The following is a 16,289-nucleotide window of genomic DNA, read 5'->3' as shown; positions in this document are numbered from 1 at the left end:
AACACATTTATAGACTGTTAAAAAGTGTTCTTTGGCTGTTAAATGGTTTTAGTTCTCTATGGGGGAACTTTCTTTCTTTCTTTTTATAGATATTTTTGTCTGCAGTATTTTCTAATGAACGTATACGGCTCCCTTTCCGGAAATAAAAGTCTGCAGAATGAGTAACCCTGACCCGGATAAAGTATTTACTGGAGACGGACGAAAACACAGCGCCGTATGAGCAAAATTATATATATATATATATATATATATATATATATATATATATATATATATATATATATATATATATATATATATATATATATATATATGGATATGGTAGTGAACTGAAGGATCCCAGTCCTGATGCGCACCTCTGTAACACCCCGATATTGCAGTCAGATCGGCTCACGCACGGTCCGAGAGCACTGTATGTCCCCTCTAAAGGTACATATTCAATTCAAGTGTGAAAAATGACTGGTATCAAACGAGGCAGTACCAGATTATTCCTTTTACCATCGTGTTTCTGGTGAAATGCTTCGTTTCTCGTGATGACGCGTTGATGTACGCGTTCCAAATCCAACATCGGCATCATGAACCGAATTCATGATCTGTCGAGTTCATTCGAACGAGAAGAAAATGATTTGAGGTGCAATACGATAAATAAAATAACGATTTTTATTTCAAATATTTGTTCCTTTTACCCGCCACTCCAGCCACGCAGGACCTCAGATGGACTCCTTCGTCCATATTCTCTATTATCAAGTGCTGTCCAGATTGTGTAGTGAACCGATATGTGTAGTGCCCTAGGAGTGTAGGACGTGTGTGTGTGTTAGAGGAGCTGCACGAGCACAAACGCGTGTGTGGAAGCTGTTCATGAAAATCACTAGGTCAGGTATGTAAAAACAAAAAGTTTTATTTTTATAAGCTCTTCGTTTTTAGGAGAACTGAGAAGCGACTGACAGTCGAGCTGTGTTAGGGGTGAGGTAGACGTGTGTGTGTGTGTAGATGTGTAGAAGTGTTTATTATTTTTTTATTTTTTTCACTTTTCATTTATTTTTAGTTCTAGTGGACTTTCTTACCTGCTGCTTTTACTTTGTAAATGACATGTGCGCATGTGAGATCATGTATTTAATATGTCTGTGTAATGAGTGCTGGGGAGCGGGTGTCCTTCGTGTCCTTGATGTTCAACAGCAGAGGACAAAAAGCAAAAAAAACAGAAGAAGAAGAAGACGACTACTCAATTTGGCTCATTTATTCATTTCTCCTGCTGTTAATAAGCTGCGGGAGTTTTCGGGTGAACCAAAGACATGCGCCCCCTAGCTGCTGTTTTATTATTTTGAATATTATTCAATCTTTTTGGTCTTATTTTGTATATTTGGATGAAGAAATACAAAGCAATATGCAGTACAGTAACGTATGACCCTTCTCTGTGTGTGTGTGTGTGTGTGTGTGTGTGTGTGTGTGAGTGAGTCTGTGTCTGACTTTACCGTAATGTCCGGACTATAAGTTGCATTTTCTCATTGTCACACTGTTAGCGTTTGTACTGTTCGGAGTAGTAAACATAAACACGATGTAATACCGTTAAACAAATCTCACACTCTTCAGTGATCATGAACACTATCCACCGCCCAAAGGACAAAACAGGAATAAAATAAATAAATAATAAAAAAATCCTGAGCGGCGAATTCAAAGTTCAAAACCTGACGATGACTCGGCAGTCCGTAGCCAGGAGACCAAGAGAGCGAAATTGGCTGTGCTTTCTGGGAGGGAGGGGCATTCTCGCTCTCTCTCTCTGTGTGTCTCTCTCTCTGTGTGTCTCTCTCTCTCTCTCTCTCTCTCTCTCTCTCTCTGTGTGTGTGTGTGTGTGTGTGTGTCTCTCTCTCTCTCTCTCTCTCTCTCTCTCTCTCTGTGTGTGTCTCTCTCTCTCTCTCTCTCTCTCTCTGTGTGTGTGTCTCTCTCTCTGTCTCTCTCTTTCTGTGTCTCTCACTCGGTGTCTCTCTCTCTCAGTCTGAGTGTCACTCTCTGTCTCTCTCTCTCTCTCTCTCTCTCTCTCTCTCTCTCTCTCTCTCCCCCCTCCCCCCATCAATCACGCTGACACTAACCAGTCATACGCGTCTGTGAGCCCGTGTATGCGGAAGAGGGCCGATAGCGCTTTCCACTTCCGAGTGTGTTACTCCGCCCTGTGATGCAGCATGAGCCGCAGTTTAAAGCACGGATGTAATGTAATACGATATAAATGTAACAGTTTGTCCTTGTTTTTGAACGTTAAGCGTTTTCGGATGTAGAAAACGTCTTTATCGTAACAACCGCGATCGGGCAATCAATTTACAAACTCCTTGCAATGTAAACAATGCGGTTTTAACATCAAATGATTTCAGGAAGTCACGAAAAACGAAACTTGTATTACCCCCCCCCCCCCCCCCCCCCCCCCGAGCAACCTGTAGTCCGTTCATTTTCACTGCATTTCTGTCCGACGTGCGAGCGTGAACATTAGGCCCGCGTTACATCACGATGACTGCCTGTTCTTTTATCACGGTTTGCAATATTATTGCGTTATTATTGTGTTGAAAAAAATCTGATTATAATTACGTGTAAAGATGGACTTTATTTTTCTGAATAAATAAGACATCGAAAGAAAAGAAATGGCTGTGTCGTCTGATGGCGTACAAATGCATCACATGTTAAGTGAAACTTAAAGGGATTACCATGCGAGAAATGTCATGTTATCACTACTGACCAATTACACAGCAAGATATCTGATGCAATATTATGATGGAGTGTTCAACTGAGAATCGGCACATGCCTGCTGAGCATCCGGTGGACAAATGTCTCTTCATTTAATGAGTTAAAGTCTGATTTATTTATTTTTTTTCCCCCACATTGCCCAGTCTTAACTATTAGTGCTGAAGGGAAAATTCCAGTGTCTAAAATGCCGGCCTGAATCCAGCATTGAGAAAGTGTCTCGTACTGAAATAAAAATAAAATGACGTTAAAGCTGATCAAAGATCATCAGATCCTGTATTAAACTCCTGAGAGTTCAGTATGATGGTACTGGATTATTGGGAAATACTGGTTCTTTTCTCATCTGTGCTGTGAGAAGTGTGTGGAGCGCAGGTAGTGCGCACTTCAAGTGCACTGTGAGCCCCGGAGTGGATGCTCGGAGTAACAGCCGTGAAGTAGTGCAGTGGTGCATCCATCTACTCGGAGCGTGGATCAGTGTGTGACGCTGGATCATGTTTAACACACGTGTGTGTGTGTGTGTGTGTGTGTGTGTGTGTGGGGACGTGCTGATGATCAATTAGACGATATATATAGAGATGTTTACATGGCACACTTAATCAGAGCTACAGGTAGACGGGAGGCGGGGCTTCATGGTGTCTGATTTGGCGGATCTGTCCTCCTCTAACACTCTCTCTGTCTCTCTCTTTGTCTCTCTCTTTCCATCTTTCTCCCTCCCTTTCTCTCTCTCTCCATCTCTCTCTCTGTCTCTTTCTCTCTTTCTCTGTCTCTCTCTCGCAGTCTCTCTTTCACTGTCTTAATTTGGTGGATCTGTCCTCCTCTAACACTCTCTCTGTCTCTGTCTGTCTCTCTCTTTGTATGTCTCTCTCTCTCTCTCTCTCTCTCTCTCTGGGCTGTATCGGCATGACTGTTTCAACAATGTTGCCAAAGTAAATTCATTCAAAAGTTATATAGATAAATAACAACAAATAAAGGAAAAGAAAAACAATAATGAATAAAATAAACACTACACATGAACTGACGTGAATTGATGAATTAAATTAACAGATGTATTACAGAAAGATTAGATGCAGTATTGAGTTAATTTCTATAAATTACACAGATGTATAAAATATTATAATGGATAGTATTAGGATTGGATTAGATTAGAGGCTCTCTCTCTCTCTCTCTCTCTCTCTCTCTCTCTCTCTCTCTCTCTCTCGCTCCTGTGTGTCAGTCTGTCTCTTTTTTCTGTCTCTCCTGTATCTCTTTCTATATATGCCTGTCTGTCTGTCTCTCTCGCTCGGTCTTTCCTTGTCTCGGTCTTTTCTTCTCTCTGTCCTTCAGTACTTTGACAGGATTTAAACAGGAGGCTGTGGAAGTTCACTGGATTAGTGTCCATTTAGGATGTTTATCTTTGATCCTTCCTTATTTTGACAAGGATGTGTCCTTTTGGGATTTTTTTTTTTTTTTTAAATTGACAATCCTGGAAAACTTTGCATTTTTAAAAAAAAAAAAGTACAATATTATGATAATGTTCCCATGGCGACCCTGACCTCCATAAAGCTCTTAGTGAAGATAAATGAAGGAATGAATGAATGATATTTTCTCACAGTTTGTGATGTTATTGCAATATGGAACGAAACAGAATATCAGGACGTGTCTATGTACACATTTCTACATAACGATGTGTAATGTGTAGTTCTTCAGATGGAAAAGTGTGTGTGTGTGTGTGTGTGTGTGCACGCATAACCATAAGTGTTTTGTTAAGAAAATGGAAAACCGCTCGTGTGTAGCTGCTGCTTCTGCTTGTTGTGTGACACTACATGACTGGCTGGTGTGTAACATTTTTGCGTACAGCTGGGTTTTTTTTTCCTTTGAATCTCTCTCTCTCTCTCTCTCTCACACACACACACACACACACACACACACAAATTCATCTGCTACCCTGTCATTGAATTATGTTAATTATTTTAATAATTCTGTTAATTATGAAGAGATGGACTTATTGACTTTCAAAATGGATCCTATTAAATGTGTGTGTGTGTCACACTATTCTCGCCTTAATGAGCATCAGCTCTTGGCTAAGCTCGGTCCTGCGTGTGTGTGTGTGTGTGTGCGTGTCTTGGCAAATTTTCTCTGTCCTACTTTTCACATTTTTATTTCCACCTTCTCTGTACATCTCTCAATCCCCCTGTATCTTTCATTCTCCATCTAATCTCCCTATCTTTCTGTTTATATCTTAGCCATTTCTCTGTCTTTCTCTTTCTCTCCAAACATCTGTTTCTCTCTCTCTCTCTCTCTTTCCCAAACATCTGTTTCTCTCTCTCGCTCTCTCTTTCCCAAACATCTGTTTCTGTCCAATTTCTCTCCCCTCGCCTTTCATTTGTTTCTCCCTCATTCCCTTGCTTTCTCTATTTGTTGTAATTGTAATTGTTGTATTTATTTCTCTCTTTCCTTCTCCCTCAACTTTTTATTTTACTTTTTGCTTGCTCTCCATGTCTCTCGATTTCTCCATTTCCTATCTCTGTTCTTTCTCTCCATCTCTCTTTCTCTGTCTCCTTTAAAACCCAGTGTGTCTCTGTGATGAAGGTTTATGAAGTAGTCTTTGTGTCTTATATAAACAGGCACTGTGTGTGTGTGTGTGTGTGTGTGTGTGTGTCGTGTGTGTGTTTTCAGTGTAATAAATGCAAAACTAGTTTTTGTAAATAGGTTTTCCAACTTATAAAAGATTGAAATAAAGAAATATGGTATTTATATTTCCATGTAAAATGGCCTTGTGATTCTTTGCGTCCAGGCTTCTGCCTCTCTTCACATCGGATCATGGTATATGCTGGTATCCTCGTGCAAGATTCACTACTTTTAAGACTATAAAAGTATATAAGACTATATCTGGTGTGTAACATAATATTTTAAAACATTCCACTGTATGTTAAAAAAACAAACAAACAGAATAACTGCAAATTATTACATTAAATCCAGTGTGCCAACAGGTATAAAGATATATAAAATATCTATATATGTATACTTATATAAAGATCACATATTAATCGTTATTATTGATGTGCAGGTCATCCATGATGGATTTTTTAAATCATAACATCCACATGGCAACGTTTAAGCTAAGTGTGAAGAGTGACATCTAGTGTTCACACGCTGTAATTACACCTCAATAGAATAAAATATTTAGATAAACAAATCCCACTAAAAACAGCACTTACATGTGACACAAAGTTGTTTTAAAAACGTGATTTAAAAAGAAATGCCTGTTTGAATTTATGATATATTCTCATAGGGTCCAGGTTACATGTCATTCCTGTATAGAGTAAAGTTTCTGGGTGAAAAAATGAAAAATGTATTTCTATATGTATTTTTATACACCTTCTTAATGAGGACTGATAGGTACAGAGGCCACGCCTCCTCCATGAGGACTGATAGGTATAGAGGCCACGCCTCCTTCATGAGGACTAATCGGTAGAGAGGCCACGCCTCCTTCACGAGGACTGATAGGTACAGAGATTGAATAATTGAATTGAAATACAGTACAGGGGGTTGAATAATTTTGAGACTGGAGAAGTCATTATAAGTTGCATTTTCAGTTGAATTTGGGGAAACCACTTGAAACATTCATTGTGTTGAACTATTTCAATTGCTTTTGTTTGATTTGTTCATCGCAAACAGCTGAAAGTCTGTACATTTTGACAATAAACCTGATTTGCACTGGGGGTTGAATCATTTTGATTGCAACTGTACTTTCTGTACTCAGAAATTAAGGACTCGGATTCGATTGGTTAAGGACATGGTCTCGACTCGAACTCGAACAAAGGTGGACTCTGACCCAACACTACTGATAGGTATAGAGACCACGCCTAGCTTACCAGGACTAATAGGTACAGGGGCCACACCTCCTTCACTGGGACTAATAGGTACAGAGTCCACACCTCCTTCACTGGGACTAATAGGTACAGAGTCCACGCCTCCTTCACTGGGACTAATAGGTACAGAGTCCACGCCTCCTTCACTGGGACTAATAGGTACAGAGGCCACGCCTCGTTCACTGGGACTAATAGGTACAGAGGCCACGCCTCCTTCACTGGGACTAATAGGTACAGAGGCCACGCCTCCTTCACTGGGACTAATAGGTACAGAGTCCACTCCTCCTTCACTGGGACTAATAGGTACAGAGTCCACGCCTCCTTCACTGGGACTAATAGGTACAGAGGCCACGCCTCCTTCACTGGGACTAATAGGTACAGAGTCCACGCCTCCTTCACTGGGACTAATAGGTACAGAGTCCACGCCTCCTTCACTGGGACTAATAGGTACAGAGTCCACGCCTCCTTCACTGGGACTAATAGGTATAGAGGCCACGCCTCCTTCACTGGGACTAATAGGTACAGAGGCCACGCCTCCTTCACTGGGACTAATAGGTACAGAGGCCACGCCTCCTTCACTGGGACTGATAGTACAGAGGACATGCCTTTATGAGGACTGACAGGTAAAGATGCCACACCTCGTTTACTGAGACCGACAGGTACAGATACCTCTGTAATAAGAACTGGCAGGTACAGATGGGTTCAAAAACTGGAGATTTCCATAAAATATCACTGTATTGAAGGAGAAAATCATCAAACCAACAAATATGAAAGAAAAATCACCAAAAATAAAGAAAACAAAACAGGAGAATTGACAAGTCCTTAGGGGCACGTGGAATAAAAGATTTTATTATTCATTTATTATTATTATTAAAGTTTCAGTATTCGTATCTTTACATGCCCTATTGCCAATTTATAATGTTGATATTGAAGGTACTAGCAACACAACTCTCTTTGCTTTCTTTGCTTGTATTATCTCATTTGTAAGTCGCCTTGGATAAAAGCGTCTGCTAAATGAATAAATGTAAATGTCAAACTCGCATTACATTTTCGGTTGGTGTCCTCACTTCAAAGGAAGGGTGTGTAACAACAGCTGTCATAGCAGCACAAAAACATACGCTGAAGGCAACAAGAAGTCGTCCTGTGTTGCCAGATTGGATACTTTCACGCCATTTTAAAGGACACAGGATTTCGAATGGCCTTAACATGTCATTAAATGTGTTTCCACTGTGGTTCTGTTAAACACAGCTTTCATGATGTTAACATAAACACAGCTACAGGCACGAGGCACAATGACATGCTTTGAGTTGACCTGACACGTGTAAAAGCAAAAGCATGGTGGAAACATTACACTTTTCCACCCAACTTACATTGTGGGTGTGTTAACGGTTTGACCAATCAGTGACATACGGTACAGCACACCTAACCCCAAATAGTACCGTTTCCACAGAAATGTACAAGATCAGGAACTAAAATCAGGTCTGATTTGTCTGGTAGGAGTTCCTAAGAAGGTTTCTGTTACCAAAAAAAAGGACTGCTTTGGCAGGGGCGCCGTATCACGGCTGACCCTGCGCTCTGACCCCAGCTTCCTAACGTGCTGGGGTATGCGAAGAAAAGAATTTCACTGTGCTCTAATGTACACGTGAACAATAAAAACTCATTCTCATAAATAAAAAATCATTATCATTACCATTTTAAACCGATGTAAATGAAATCTGTGTGACTCATATGCACTTAATTCTGTGGGTCAAATCTGGATGCGGTCCTGTAGTTTTGCACAAAATAAATAAATAAATAATAACAACAACAATTATACCACAGCACTGTTGAATTCTTATGGGTCAGAAGACGTTGATTAATTTTCTATAACAGCAGCTCAGACATGTTATGATTTCTACAGTACCAGCTCATTCACGGACTTGTATGACAGATGATGTACATAATCTAAGACTAGTAATAAACAAAAACATTTTTTTAAAATTATTTCTAAGTGTTATTTAATAAAGAAAAATGTCTAATTGATGATATGGTGACATTTTCTTTTAGGAAATGTTTATTTGACATTCATGGAAGGAGTCTCCTGTGTCAGTACTTTGCAACAGTTTACCGGTACAGTCAAGTCAATTCTTGTCAGCTGGGTTTTTATTGTCATTCCCCTTTAAAGCTTTTATACATTGGAACAAAATGTCATTTCTCCAGGACTACGGAGAACAACACAGAACAGTACGCAAGACTACATAAAGTGCAAATACACAACAGGGTGAAACGAGTGCAGGACAATAAATATACGGAACAGAACAACATATTGTGTACAAAATAACACAACTATGTTGTAGTATAGCAGCAATACGTACTGTACTGTACAGTACAGAGGCAGTATTAGCAGTATAGTCTTCAGGACAGAGGACTTTGTGTTTTCAGGTTTATTGTAACATGACTAGCTGTGTTTTTATTTGTCGTATAGCTATACTCCAAGACTGGTGTAAATAATGAGTCTTTGCATCTGCTATAACTTGTTTCGTGGATGTTCCACAAAACTAAATGATAGATAGATTTTCTTTTTCCTTTTTTCTTTTTTTTTTTTTTAAATCTATTACTTTTTCAGCCATTTTTAATCAGTAAAAATTGTGATCACTGGATGTTGTATAAGAGGAATAAAACAGTTAGGGTTGAGCTGTCATAGGAAAATAATCCTATGGGATTGTAACACTAGCTCTGCTTCATGCATGCTTCAAGTCTTATTTAGATCACTGGTTACTTATTGTATATTTAAAATAAAAATGAAAAACGTTCTTTATATAGTTTGCTAAATGATTTAACATCTACTAGCGGGTTGTTAATAGTGGAAAAGCTTGAATTTTTACAACGGGTGTTCACATGAAAATCTGGCAACCCGTCTTCCAAACTGTGCTTGACGTTAGCTTAGCATAGGATAACATTTGGGAGCTCATAATGGATGAACTGACGATATTCGGTTTAAAGTATATGCGTAAACATTAAGAAAAGTTCAGTTTATCTAACTTTAATGCTACCTCAGAAAGACAGAATACTTTTATATCTTTTAGCAGAGTTTTTAAGCATGGCTAGCTGACACAAAGGGTAGTCCGGTAGCTTAAGTGCTTTAAATAGGTCTAGATATGCTAACTGTAAATTAAAAAAAAAAAAAAAAATCAGGTTGCCTAGCAATTAACTGGAATGTTCTATGATTAAAATATTGCCCGCGTGCGCCAATAAGACTTGTTTGCTAGCTCGCAAAGCCAAATAGTTAATGAATGAATTGTTTAATGTGTGCAGTATGTTTTTTAACACAATATTTATTCGGATGCGTTACATTTTAATGAGGTTAAACTGATGTTGTCCACATTTGAAAGACATGCCATAAATAAATAAATAAATAAATAAAGGGAGGGCGATGAAAACACTGCAATCCCCTAACGCTAGTCGGCTAAGCTAAGCTAAACTAAAGCTAAGCATCCATAAGGAAGAAGAAGTGGGGCCAGTCGGCGGAGCTTCAGCCGCTTGGTGAAGCTGATCAGCGAGACGCTAGTGTTAGTCCTGCTCCGAGAAGCTGGATGAAAATGGCTAAAATTCACATTCAAGGAAACGGATTGGAGGCTAAAGATGGGAAAAGTCTGCGGCGCACGACAGAGAGTTTAGACGGACAGGAAGGCGACTCTCCGGGCTCCGAGTTGGAGCCGAACGGCTTCCCCGAGACACGAGCGGATAAATACGGCTTCATCGGCGGATCTCAGCAGAGCACCGAGGACCTGTGAGTAATTCAGTAGATTATTAATTAATCTGATCTGATTTAAATAATAATAGTAAAAAAAAACAACAACAACAACCCTGATTTACTTTGCTGTTAGGAATTACACCACTATAGAGGAGATGTACGCGTTCACAGTGAGTTACTGGAGTAGTGCAAAAGTTTGTACCCCCTCTTTTCTGGGTCAAAGCATGTATCTGACGTTTAATTTAATTACTAAACAGTGTTCATTCAATTTTCTATTTAAAAAAAAAAAAGTTACAGTAGATATGTTCTATGTTTTAGCAGCTGTGGTTAGGTCGGCATTTATTTTTTATTAGTTATCTTTAAAGTTTGCTTCCTTGCTGACATGCTCTAGTGCCTTGGTTCTCAAACTGGGTTCTGGGGACTTCCAGGGGTTTGTGAAGGAAAGGCATCCATCTACCTTACCTGTAGATTAGACTGTAGACCATCCACCCATCTTGTTTACCTGTAGATTAGACTGTAGACCATCCACCCTCCATTCATCTAGCTTACCTGTAGATTAGACTGTAGACCATCCACCCATCAATCCATGCATCTAGGTCGCCTGTAGATTAGACTGTAGATAAACAGTCATTCATTCATCCATCCATCTGGTCATCTAGCTCATCTGTAGATTAGACTGTAGACCATCCGTCCATCTAGCTCACCTGTAGATTAGACTGTAGACCATCTACCCTCAATTCATCTAGCTCATCTGTAGATTAAACTGTAGACCATCCATCCATCTAGGTCACCTGTAGATTAGACAGACTGTAGATAAACATTCATCCATCCATCCATCCATCGATCTAGTCATCTAGCTCACCTATAGATTTGACTGTAGACTATCCATCTGTCTAGCTCACCTGTAGATTAGTTTGTAGACTAGACTGTAGATAAACATTCATCCATCCATCTAGCTCACCTGTAGATTAGACTGTAGACCATCTACCCTCAATTCATCTAGCTCATCTGTAGATTAAACTGTAGACCATCCATCCATCTAGGTCACCTGTAGATTAGACAGACTGTAGATAAACATTCATCCATCCATCCATCCATCGATCTAGTCATCTAGCTCACCTATAGATTTGACTGTAGACTATCCATCTGTCTAGCTCACCTGTAGATTAGTTTGTAGACTAGACTGTAGATAAACATTCATCCATCCATCTAGCTCACCTGTAGATTAGACTGTAGACCATCTACCCTCAATTCATCTAGCTCATCTGTAGATTAAACTGTAGACCATCCATCCATCTAGGTCACCTGTAGATTAGACAGACTGTAGATAAACATTCATCCATCCATCCATCCATCGATCTAGTCATCTAGCTCACCTATAGATTTGACTGTAGACTATCCATCTGTCTAGCTCACCTGTAGATTAGTTTGTAGACTAGACTGTAGATAAACATTCATCCATCCATCAAGCTCACCTATAGATTAGACTGTAGACTATCTATCTAGCTCAACTGTAGATTAGACTGTAGATTATCCATCCATCCATCTATACATTCATCCATCCATCCATCTATCTAGCTCACCTGTAGATTAGATTGTAGACTAGACTGTAGATAAACATTCATACATGTATCCATCCATCTAGCGCACCTTTAGATTAGACTGTCCATCTACCTAATGCAACTATAGATTAGACTGTAGACTATCCATCTGTCTTGCTCATCTATAGATTAGACTGTAGACTACCCATCTATCTAGCTCACCTATAGATTAGACTGTAGACTGTCCGTCCATCCATCTAGCTCACATGTAGATTAGACTTGAGGAGGCCCCATCTGCAAAAAGTTTGAGAACCTGCTCTTGATAAATTTTCCTGAATGACCTTTACTAAGGTCACTTAACAGAGTCAGCACAGTTACGTTAACTCACGTTTAAGGAATGTCCGACAGATAAATAAACAAAATGTCTCCATAAACCATGACTTCTAATGTTACACAGGTAATCAGAATTCAGTAAGCTGGTTAGTGTATGTACTAAAACTAGTTGCCATGTGAATAAAACTAGGGAAATAATTTCCGATTTGAGAACATATGTACACTATTGATGAGAAAACGTGCCTGTAGGACGCGGTCAGGGTTCAAGTCATCATCTGTATCTGAACATTGTAAGTGTGTCCACGTTATTAAAACAGGTGACCAGGTGCTGCACCTGCTCTGAGCCGGAAAACTGGAGGAATCGGGCGCAGATGCCCTGTCCAGGCTCGCTCACACTCTGGTGGATGTGGTTAGCTGTGGTTAGCTTAGTCACGTTCGCAGCACACATGGTCCTATCTACAGTATATCTGTCAGTCTTTGTCAATCACTTCATCTAAACAGAACAGTTACTACATGCGTCTAAAGATGCACTGATTCTACATATGGCACGGTAATGACTCGAATGTGGCGTTTGCATCATACTTTTACACTTTTGAACAACGATGTAAGCTTGTAATACAGGTTGCACAGACGGCGACGAGTGCTAATACCGCTACGGTGAACTGTGACGGCGCTTCGGCTTTTCTAAAACAGTACAACAGTGCTGTCGTTCCTCTCAGACCTTTCTCAACGACTTCCTCAGAATTGCACATGAAAGCAGAGATGCTTCTTTGTGCCCTGAATATCCTTCCTGTTCACCCATTTGCCCAGCCATGACCACGACCATGAACGTCCCTGTGGTCGTGTGGGTGCAGGTTTATGAGATTTTAGGTCAGAATGTTAGTATTCGTCTCTCTCAAAGTTTATTTTTCAGAAGCCTCGACGTTATATTTCCTTATTCCTTATACAAGTGCACTACGTAGACGGTGAAATACTCAACAATGTTTCAACACTGTAAGTAGTGCGCTATAACGTTCAGGAAGAAGGTCATGTGACCTACATCATGTGACCTACTTCATTGATGGACAGCTGTTGATTGTTTAAAGAGCGTGTCAGACACGAGTCTGTTGCTATGAATTGTATTCTAATACACAAATATGTTGTAGACGTTATTTTTCTGCCTCATTTAGTCGGTTTCTACCTCGTATCGTACGGGGCAGCGTAGCAAGCTCCGAGGAGAGCGCTATCCACCCTCTTCCACATACATGAACTTGCAGATGCCTACTATTGGCTAGTGTTGCTGTGATTGACAGGGAAGAGAGAGTATGCTCCTCCCAACCATCATCATCAGGGTTCGGGGATCATCAGGAATCAGACTTGCAAACGTGACAAATCAAACGTATTATAGCTTTGAAAAATTCATAGCAAAAAATCTTCGAGGACTGAATGTCAGATGCATTATTAATTAAAAAAAATTTTTTTTTTTACTGGTATTGCTGTTGCAAAGCTATGGAAATGTGTACGCCTCTTACCCTGTGAGCTAGTTATTAAGTTCCCCAACGATTATAAGGCTATTGTTGTTGTTTATTTTAACCCCAGCTTATGTATCACACCATCGTAGTGTCTTGTTTTCTTATTTGTTTATTGACTTTCTCTTTGCGTGATTGTGTGACTGGATATCGTTTTAAGGGTGCTTTTGAGAACCTGTATCCGGTTACTCGTTCAGAAACACCAGCTAATATCCGGCGTACGGTCTATCTGTGTGCTTACGTGCACGATGACGGAATGTCGTTTGTGTTATTTGTATAGAGCAGAGGTGTCCGATCTTATCCGGAAGATAAGAAGCCACACCTGAGTCTACTGAAAGTCAAGATCAACTGATTAAACAGGTGGCATCAGGTGTGGCTCCTGATTGGTTGGAACGAAAACCTGCACCCACACCGGCCTTTTGCGGATAAGGTTGGACACCCCTGGTGTAGAGTTTGGGGAACTTCATCACCGCTCCACCGCTAGAGCCGAAAGTAAAATCCGGACGCGGATTTATAATAGACTTTGGACGCTCTGTACCGTTAACGTTTAGATCCGATTCACGAGATCAGACGTCACCGAATTAGTCCTTGATTCTTCAGCCTTCTCTCGTTATATTACGACGCCCGTCTCCTCACTGAAACCAGACGTCAGAGACGATCTTCCGTTGGGTATAATGAACCGAAGCGGGTTTCCAAACAGCGCAGCCTTGTTGTTACCAGCGAGGCCTGAACTTTACAGGACTCGATTCAGTTGAACATTTGGAGGTAATTAAAGGCTCAAAAGGCGAGTGTGTTCACTATGAATGGTCTGTTATGTGTCCTGCACAATTCCACACTTGTGATCTCTTTCTCATGAAGAGAGGCTTAAACGAGAGGTCAAGCGAGCGATCCTCGAGTTTCTGGTGTGTTCTAGGATGTATCGTGCTGTTCAACATGCTCAATATCGTCACGACGGGAGTGCATCTGGAATACCTCCATGATCCCCGACTACATTTACATGGACAGCCGTAATCGCATTATTGACCTTATTCTGAGTAAGATAATATTCTGATGAAGGTGTTTACATGAGACGCTTTTAGAATATTCCTTTCATGTTCAGGTTTTACATGTTATAGAACATAGAGTTCCCTCCAGAATTTCATGTATCGACGTACAGTTGGTCTTCGTTATGGAACCGTATACAGTTTCGGGTGTTTTATTTTTAATGCTACGAAAGCTCCAAGTGCAGTTAATTATTTCTCATGCTGTACGTGCACATAGACGACTGCTTGAAGCCGTGAGCTGCGTCCCAAACCGCGTACTTACCTACTGTAGAGTATATAGAGATGCATGTATTTTGCCTACTATATAGTAGGCAAGTACGCGGTTTGGGACGCAGCCGTGCTCTCTCGTTTGCCGTAAAACGGTTGAGCACTGCCGTGTGCATACGTGTCCTGTCGCAAAATGCGGTGAAAACTCCCACACGACGTTAACAGTGCGATTAAGGTGTGTACATGTCTGTAACGCACTTCGATAACGCGACTAAAACAGGAATACTATGCACGTCTTAATTCCATTTGTGTTTACTTCGAGTATGACTTTAATCGGATTAATGTCATCATAAATCATAATCAGAGTATCGTCTTAATCAGATTAATATCGGATTATCGTTGTCCATGTAAACATACTGAATGTTCGGTTTGGAAAGACGGCTCTTCGGTATGAGGTGGGTTTGTGCTTCTGGTCCCAAAACGCAGCATAAAAACAACATCAGTGCTGAAAAACATGGTGAAGAGACCTGTTCTTCAGACTGAGGAATTGGTTTATTATTATTTATTAAATTATATACACTATATATCCAAACGTTTGTGGACACAGGACCAGTCACAATTGTGCTTTTTGAACATCCCATTCCAGATTTTTTTCCCCCTTGGCTGTTATAATAACCTCCAGTCTTCTCTGAAAGCTTTCCACTAGATTTGGGGGCGTGGCTGTGGGGATTCGTGATCATTCAGATACCAGAGCGTTAGTGAGGTCAGGCAGTGATGTTGGACGAGGAGGAATGGGGTGCAGTGTTCTAGTTCATCCTAAAGGTGTTCAGTGGGGTTGAGGTCAGGGCTCTGTGCAGGACGCTCGAGTTCTCCATCCTTAATCAACCTTCCCAAACCAGGTCTTCATGGAGCTGGCTTTGTGCACAGACGCACTGTCATGCTGGAACAGATTTGGGGCCTGTTAGTTCCAGTGAAGGGTAAACTGTAACGCTGCAACATACAAACACATTTTATCCAATTGTGTGCTTCTGACTTTGTGGCAACGTTTTGGGGAAGGACCACATATGGGTGTGATCGTCAGGTGTCCACATACTTTTGGCCACATCGTGTATGTAATATGTAACGTAAAAAACGTTCACTGAGGTTTCGAGGCCGAATCTCCAAACGTTCCAGCTTCGGCTCTCGGGACGTCCAGTTTAAGTGCAGGCGGACCCTGTGAGACAGAAAGCAGAATGTTTTGGGGTTTTTTTCTTTTTTCTTCTTTTTCTTTTAAACCGAGTCTTTTGATAATTATAGAAACAGCACGTCGATACAGAGCCTGATCTGATTCGATGTTAAAATCTTTT

At 40.5% G+C, this 16,289-nt stretch overlaps 1 protein-coding gene across 2 annotated transcripts in view; it reads left to right on the top strand.

Annotated features, from left to right (window-relative positions):
- The first annotated feature begins 8,494 nt into the window (after window positions 1-8,494).
- tbc1d10ab (TBC1 domain family, member 10Ab) overlaps window positions 8,495-16,289 on the top strand; it is a 21,212-nt gene continuing 13,417 nt past the window's right edge. The window contains exons 1-2 of one of the 2 annotated variants that reach the window (XM_053645356.1): window positions 8,495-8,687; window positions 8,778-10,347. In XM_053645356.1, the coding sequence (XP_053501331.1) occupies window positions 10,151-10,347 (197 nt within the window). In that variant the 5' untranslated portion in view covers window positions 8,495-8,687; window positions 8,778-10,150. Of the gene's footprint in view, window positions 10,348-16,289 lie in introns of both variants that reach the window. The other variant, XR_008388134.1, reaches the window with a different exon arrangement.

This window comes from Ictalurus furcatus, chromosome 16 (assembly GCF_023375685.1).
Source record: "Ictalurus furcatus strain D&B chromosome 16, Billie_1.0, whole genome shotgun sequence".
Lineage (NCBI taxonomy): Eukaryota > Metazoa > Chordata > Actinopteri > Siluriformes > Ictaluridae > Ictalurus > Ictalurus furcatus.
Note: the sequence above shows the minus strand (reverse complement) of the source record. Positions and strands in the feature narration are given on the sequence as shown.